Source organism: Tigriopus californicus, chromosome 6 (genome assembly GCF_007210705.1).
Source record: "Tigriopus californicus strain San Diego chromosome 6, Tcal_SD_v2.1, whole genome shotgun sequence".
In the NCBI taxonomy this organism is placed as follows: domain Eukaryota; kingdom Metazoa; phylum Arthropoda; class Copepoda; order Harpacticoida; family Harpacticidae; genus Tigriopus; species Tigriopus californicus.
This window is the reverse complement of record NC_081445.1, coordinates 14,585,190-14,593,354: the sequence shown is the minus strand read 5'-3', so window position 1 is coordinate 14,593,354 and position 8,165 is coordinate 14,585,190. Positions and strand designations below refer to the sequence as shown.

The window sequence follows — 8,165 nt, the reverse complement described above, 5'->3', positions numbered from 1 at the left end:
TTATATTCAAGGATTAGCCAGATCAGCCAACTCCAATTCGTTGGTCGATCAAATAATATATAAAAAGAAAAGTCAAGTAAAATAAATAATGTTCTCGTCTTGAACTGCTGGGATTCCAATCCCGGTAGTGGTAAGGAAGTCCGCACAAAAAAGGCCATTTAAGTTTCGTGCCAAGACATGCTTTAAATTGCAATTTTCCCTAATGGCTTGGGCCAATAAATTATTGTTTAGATGCTCTTGCTCCAATTGACCCCCAGTTTGACCCCTCTAAAAAATGAAAACAGAAATTGAAATGCCTTTGACGACGAAGCGGGAATATCCCTCAAACGGGACACCCAAAATTAGATGGCAGGCCGAGCGAGAGAGCTGCCATCTAACTTCGTAACAAACAAATGCCTTTGAATGTTTTTATTTGGGACAGAAATCAGCCATGCAGGGTGACTAGATATGAGGTAAAACTCCAAATTAAGATTTTGGTAATGTTCCAAAATGAGGAGAGAAATTATTTCAAGAGGTCATTTTTCGTGTCTTCTTTTTTTTGTCATTTACACAGTAGGCTTTGCACAGAGAAACAAATTTCTGCGCCTAAAAAGTTCTTGTCTCATTTTTGAATAATCGTCTACTACTATTTTTGGTGGCCCTCAAAAACAAATCATCTTTATCAGTGCCCTAGTTACGAGGCTTCTAGGTGATATTTCAATTCTTCCTCCGTACAACTGTACTGTTTTAGCCACATCATGAGTGTACTTCTCCCAAGTTTGTAACAGATAGTGATATTTCACAAGGAATATTGCAAAATGAGGGAACTGCTAAATTGGAAGAGACTGTGAAAATTGAGATTGCCCAACATTCAAAGAGCGTACCAAATATTTAAAAAAAACTTTCATGAGATTTGTGAGTCAATCCCAGATAACTCTAATAACTAAATGACCCAGGTTTAATGTGCGTTGTAATGGCCGTAGAGGGATCATTTGAGTTCATTGTTCAATTTGTTTCCCTCCCCATTATGCTCGTTAGGAATATTTAGGCGTTGTTGACACACTTGATCCCATTCAGTCAGACTTGGTCAAATGTTTACATGGGCATTTTCGCAATGCAAACATGAGTATATAGGTATATATGAAGAAAGTTGTCGTCTTCATTCATGTTGCTAGAACACTTCACCTAAACGAAGAAAAAAAAGTCTTATTCCGGACTTTCATCCAACAATGTCATTCACCCCTCAATATTTTGACCGAAGTAAGCCTAGGTGGAGATCCGAGATATCTTTGTTTTCCTCGGAAATGTATCAACCATTGCATCACATCTCTTCTTTAGATGGCCTCTACTTTTTCCGTGACTTGGTGCCAAACTGTGAATCCATTTCGTGTCCTACGTCCAACATTCAATTGAAACGAGAAATATTGCGACCTGTTCTTGTTCAATTTGCCCAACTGTTCCACTGATTTACACAAGTAGACTGTCCTTCAACCCTAAGAAGAGCATGATATCAAGGCTTGGAAATGGTGTCACCCTAGTACCACTGGAATGGACAAGGCCTGCGGGTGGTGTTCATGGAGGGTGACCTTGTAGTGATGGTAGATCAGAGCCTAGTTTATTAAAGCCAAAAAGTGTATCTTAGATCGGGAAAAGATCAAACTTGTTAAGTTTAGTACGACCTTTTCTCAAGCTAATCAAGGAAATTTCATTTCTTTGCACTTTTCTTGAAAACTGAATACTTAAAGTGAATTCCCCTAGAAAAGTGAGGGGAAAACAAGCAGCCGACGTAATTCTATGGAGACAACTAAAATTAACATTCAAAGCCAACCAGCACAGGGCATAGATGAAAAACAGTAACATTTTGTTCCTCAATCAACATGTTATTATGGTGAGAGAACTACGCCAAAAACTGACATATTTTATGTTTTGTAACACAACTTCACTGGATTATTAAAAATCAATTGGATCATGGTGTGAGTTAGCTGTGAGGTTTGTCCATGTTCTCTCTCCAAAGAATGCCCAAAATCAGGGTGCTGCACTTCCACTTTTTCTCGAATTTACTTCACATGGCTAATAAAAATTACATCTTTGAGTCCTCATAAATTGCTTGAAATCTTCATTGCGTGTTTCAATTGGTGTACTTCTAAAGAAAACAAACTGATGGTTGTAAAGTTGTGCATATTTAGAGACTTTCAATTGTTGGCATTCAAAATTGTCAGCTATTTTATGCGAAAAGGATTATATTGAATTTTTGCGATCTTGAAAATCAGTATCAATTGTCCGGTAGAAAAATGCCAATCGGAACTCGTTATGCCTTTTTAATCAACAAGACGAGAGAGGTGAGATTAGTCGACCTTTTTAGTTGGCCTTATCCAAAAATCCAGCTACGAGTTTGGCGCTCATTTTTCTAAATTTCATTTTTAAATACAAAATACAACAGCTTTTGAAGAAAAAGCCGTTGCTAACAATAAACAATATTTGTGACCGGAGCTATTAATAATAAATGGCTGAATTCATTCACTTAAGATTCAACCTTCTAGTTATCACTCTTTTGAGTTCATATATTTCATATTTTGAGGTACCTTCTCTTTGATTTACTGGCTACAACTACTTTTATACGAGCCAGAACCTTTTCCTTAAGGATAGACTTATTAAGCTCGAAATGTATTCTTCTCTCTTTTTCTCTGGTAAGTGCACAACAGTCTAAGTACCTTTTCCCGATTGCTGTTCATAAGACCCGGTCTAAGAGCTCCAACAATTGTTTTTAGTCATAGGCATGCCTGGGTTTATTCAACTCGAAAGCGAGAAGTTTTGTTTCCAGTTTGGATCCACAGTACATCCGAGGCTCGTTTTCTGCTTAAGCGAATGCAGAAGAAAAGGATCCAAAAATCCTTCCTTGAGAAGTTTTCCTCCTAGACAGGTGCACATTTTCCCACCGTTCCCTCAGGGTCGCGAAAGTTTGTCCGAAAACATGGCATTCGCACCCCTTCGTATCAGATATCACAATAGCATAGTCGTCCATTGGGAACTCTTGAGGAAGAGTTGATTTAGGACGAGAAACCATTAGAACCATCGCTTTGTTGGAACGTGAAGAGTGAAAACAGAGCGACGACCGTTGGGGTGGCTGGTTTGGGAACCCCAGTGGTTATGGATATAAAAGATGAGTGAGTTGGTTCAACGTTCAAATTATGAAAGGCCAAGGAGAACGAAATAGAAGGTATTCCGTCATTTCTGAAGATTCCAAACGCTTTGAAATTGATCAAACCCAATATTGGCGGTAAAAAGCCTGCATTTCGCATTTCTAAATTATTCAAAACAGGTTGATGGATCAATGAATTTTCGGAATAAGACGAATATTATGAATCCGAACAACAGTATCACTCGGTTACTATGGCTGTTGTCCGCATTTGTGACAATCAAAATATGTTCAAGAGTATGGAAAGTACCTGTCGCACATTACGCTAATGGAACTATTAAACTCTATTTGCTTAGCTTAGTGGCTCTCTTCATTAAACTACGAACGTCAGATGAGCTCCTATTCACATTTAATAAACCTTGACATGGGAGAACGTACTAAGTTGATGAATTTTACCATATGTTTATTATACCAAAAGAAGTCATATTTTCAAGCATGGTCTTGAAGTGCACGATTACTTAACGAAACCATCAAAGAGTGTTCGTAAACTAAAATCGGTCGGTGGTAACGATTCGTTTAAAGCATCTGCAAGCTAGGGGGGGGAGGGCTGAGCCTCGCTTTTTCAACGGTCGCATCAAAATTTTCGAAGTCCGATTGGTTCTCCGTTATAGTGCGCGCATCAAGCATTGAAAATCTTATTTGAGAGAGGACGAAAAGAGTAAGTGCGAGATATGTATTTATTTACATCAAAATGTGACGCGAACAACGCAACGTGAAAACCACGGCTCAGTAGCAAATTTGTGATGAGCCTAAGCGGATTGATTCGTGTCGGTTATTTACGTTCAAGAACATCAATTTTGCCAAAATCCAAATCCAAAAGTCCGTTCAGCTACGAAGCTATAGACATACCCGCACGATGCAAGTAGAGCGAATCTGATGAGGTCCCCAAGGAGTTCGAATGGAGCCCCGTTGGTGTAATCGACCACAAACTCCCTTCCCGCCGTCTGCCAAGTCTGCCTCCCCAAATTGTTGCGGCTGGCCAAGCGACAGGAAAGATTCTTACAACTGACCAAATGGTGTTCGTTCAGCTCAGAGTCGGCATTATCCAGGAGCTGTTTGATCTGGGGCTCAAAAGGCCATTGGTAGGTCTGGTTCACATAATCCGCCACCCGGAGATACCACAACCAAATCTCCCGCCTCTCCTTATAGAACACAAGCTCTGGTCTGAAGTAAGACATATGGGCTAGACTTGCACGGACGCCGTCCGGGATTGGCCCAAGGTTTAGGGATGACCATGTTTCGATCATGAAGCGTACACGGCGATGAATGTAGAATGGCATGAGCACCAGGTACATCAGGTCACTGCCGAGTCGATCCAATTGATGGTAATTGGGTTGTTCCAGCCACAGCCGGGTATTTCTGGAACGTTTTGCGAAAGCGAGGAACTCCTTAGCCTCGTGGCACGTGGTCCCCCAATGGAAGAAGTACTCTTGTTTCATTTGGCGATCCGGCCTTGGCAGGTAACCGCAACCGTCAAAGATGTTGGAGGGGGTATGGAAGTCTTTATATTGGGCTTTGAGTTCTTCGTATTTACTCAACGATTCCTCCTTGATACGGTAGAGACGATCCTTTTCTCCCCGAATTCTGTTGCAATACTTCTCGTAGGGCGTCATCAGAATGATTGGCCTTTCACAAGTCTGAAGGAGAGACCCATCTTGGCCGTTTTGATGATCCGCTACTTCTATTGAGTCAAGGTCCACATCACTTTGGCTTGGATTTATCCTCTTCTTTGAAGCCCCTTCAGAACGATCCTGATGGGGCGAGTCCTCTGATTGGGCGTCTTGGTTTGGGCCTTCGAGACTGAACTCTTGCTTTCCATGATGTTGTCGGCAATTAGGATGGGCGCTCTTGGTGCGTACTCGTTTGCGCATCTTTCGAATGACCTCTCGCTGAACCTCACCCACAACGTCCTCGTCGGAGGATGCTGCGTCAGACACGTCTTCGTCGAATTGGTGGACCACAAACTCGAGGAAGCCCTCTTCCAAGAACATTCGATGGAAGCCCTCTCGGTTCCCATGGAGGTAGTAATCCCAAATGTGTTTCCCACTTTGCTGATCACCGTTAAGGTCATGGCTTTGAAGCTCAAGAGAGGCCAAAAACTTTGTATATGATGTTTCTGCCATGGTCCACGAACAATAAACAACGGCGATCCAAAATCTCACATCCGTCTGGTGTGAGAATTTAGTTACGACTGAGCTATGACATTTGATTAGAGTGGGGATCTGCAACTGTCATTTCACCAAATTTAAAGGGACGATCTCGGTTGGTTGAACGCGAGGAAGAACTAGCCCTGCCAGTTCCCCTGGAATTGGCCCTCTGAGAGGGAGCGAGCATTCTCCCTTGCGTCACTCCATTCCCTTATCTGGGAAATTTCTCGTGTATGCTTTGAATTATTGGTCGACGAGTGATATATATTGTGTTGTTTATTAATTTTGTTATTCACTTTTGCATTACAGATTATATGGTGGGGGGAGGGACGATTAACACAACCATTGATTAGATCAGACAAGATTCTAGATCGACAATGTCTGAAGATTAGACACAATCACAGGGTCAGCTTCAGTTTTGTCACCCTTGTTTTGATGAAGATCTCGTACTTTCCGTTGGTCAGCCGTGAGCTTCTTCTCGATTTTCTTTAGTTGTTTCTTCTTCTTGTTGGTCAGGTGACTATTGGAGTTTTTCAACCTGCTCTTGACGCTAGCTAGTCGATCATTATTGGTCGAGTTTGATCCCTTGAGAGCGTCATTGGCCACATCGCTCCCTAAGATTCGGCTACCAGTACCGTTCTCTGACCAAATTCCATTTGAGTTTGCGTCTGAAATTAGGACGGTATTGGAAGAAAATCAGGACCGACAGATTGTCTCGAAACTCACGCTGAGATTTGGTTGCACTTTGCATTTGCAACAAGTAATCCACTGCAGCTTCAACGCAGTCGGCATTTTGGGCGAGAGCGTTCGTCACAGACACTGTGTCATCGATACCTAATAACCTTATCGAGTATCATCCATCTTGCTCAAGATATACCAAAGTTTAACTAACCACTCAATCTCATGACAGCTCGAATATTTTCGAGTTCCGTTGCGGTGGCATTTTCGTAGTCAGACAAAGCACCTTCGTTATCATCGTACCCATTGCAATTGATCATAGCTTCATTGGGCTTGCTATCTTGGACCATAGACTAAAATACATAACGAGTCCGAATGAAGTCAGTATGATGTTCACGTGTGAAAAAAGGCTTTCACTACATTAATTTTGATGTTGGCTGGTCCGATCCCAAGACGATCCCCGATGCGACGTACAGAGTTGTAATGGTCACCGTTGTGGTATGAGATGTGTAGTTCCATGGGGCACGAGGAGCCATCAGGAGAGCCGTGTACCTGCCACAAAGGTTCGTTCAGTTGATGAATGACTACGGTGACGGTGAGCATCCGTGAAAACGCGACAATCGAGTCGTTGCCTACACGACAAAAAAGTATGTTTTTCTTGTAATTAGAACGATGTAGTACATGCAGGGTGGCCTGAAATAACGCCAATAAATCAAGCAGATTCATCTCATTGGTACTGATTTTCCCCGCACAGAAGCAACTTATGATGGCTTCATCAAATAAGCTTCTGTCTTTTCAAAGTGGAAAAAGAACACATTTTGTTTACCAAAAAACTTGACTGATGAACAAGACAATGTTATCAATTTATAGCGAGAGTGTTAATTTTAATCGATTAGAATCTAATTGGTAGTTGTCAGACTGCCGTTATTTCCGGCTAGCCTGATGATCATACAAAGACTGAGAAGCTATCAGTTATTATTCTTTTGTCAAATGTCATACTTAGGTATGAACGATGGGTTCATCATGCTGACCAGATTCAGGATTAGGAATGTGCCCTCAACATTCGGCATTTTTTGCTTGTTGGTAACTACAGAAGTAGGTTAGGCTTTAGCTTACCAACCCTTGGTTATCTAGATACCTTACCGCCAAAAGTTCCGTCTTGCGCCAACAATTCCAAATGTCGGTCAAAAGAGGGCTCATCCACCAAAAAAGGTTCATAATCTGATACATGTTGTCGCATGAAGTTAACCACATCCTGTCGATAATTGGCATGCTCTTCCGACGTTCCATGGAGTTGATCACTCAGAGCTCGAAACAAACAATTCCTTGATCCAAGCAGGAAAAAACACGCGTTATATTCGCTGATGTCCCAAGTGGTCAATGGAACTGTTTTATTTTTTATACCCGTCCCCTGGTACTTCTCGCAAGGTGAGTCCCATGACTTCTAATTGATTTCGGAGGGAAACAAAATCACCCTTGGTTTGTGAACCATCCATCCGAGATTGCTCTCGTCGGTGCTTCCGATGAGCGATCTTGATTTGGCGATCCTCGGCCTTTCGACGGCCTTTGGCCATTTCCAACAGTAGCTAAGAAAACATGGTTAAATCAGCTATATTGTAATGTCTCTTGATCTATCAATTTTGAGTACACGGCTCTTTAGGATTGAATCAACATGGATATCAGTCAATTGAGGTGAAGCTTATGAGACGGTATTATGATGTTGCGCTTGAAAACAATAACATGTTGCGTCACGCTATTGGAAGTTTAGGAAGTGTACTTTCATGTGGCACAACCCACATTTTTCCTTGTTGAAACTCAATTTCTTAGTGGTTATTCATATTTTTGGTTGAATTTGTCATTTATTGCATATAATCTCTTAAGTGTTTTAGTATGATGCAATATTCTAGTATTCCAAGGGAAGTGAAGAATATCGCACCAATATTTTCTGATGATTCAATGCGCCTTGGATTTATGGTGCAGATGCTTTAGGAAACGTATTGGGTTGGAAAAGAGAGTTCAAACATGTTCACATAACTTTATATTTACCTTTTAATTGCGAAAGTTACTGTGGCAATAATTTCAATAACAGATTCTAACAGTTGCAGAGTCAGCTTCAAGAGCAAAGTTTACACACAAAGCATTTGCTTTAGAAGAATACTGGAGTG

General features: G+C 41.4%; 1 protein-coding gene across 1 annotated transcript; it reads right to left on the bottom strand.

Moving 5' to 3' along the window:
• Positions 1 to 3,834: 3,834 nt before the first annotated feature.
• On the bottom strand, positions 3,835 to 8,165 carry LOC131882269 (OTU domain-containing protein 3-like). The gene is made up of 7 exons (XM_059229364.1): positions 8,047 to 8,165; positions 7,405 to 7,586; positions 7,144 to 7,325; positions 6,421 to 6,632; positions 6,215 to 6,353; positions 6,049 to 6,156; positions 3,835 to 5,990 (listed from the first exon to the last, which is right to left on the bottom strand). Exons 2-7 carry the CDS (start codon positions 7,572 to 7,574, stop codon positions 5,689 to 5,691), a joined length of 1,113 nt encoding a protein of 370 aa, XP_059085347.1. The 5' UTR covers positions 7,575 to 7,586; positions 8,047 to 8,165; the 3' UTR covers positions 3,835 to 5,688.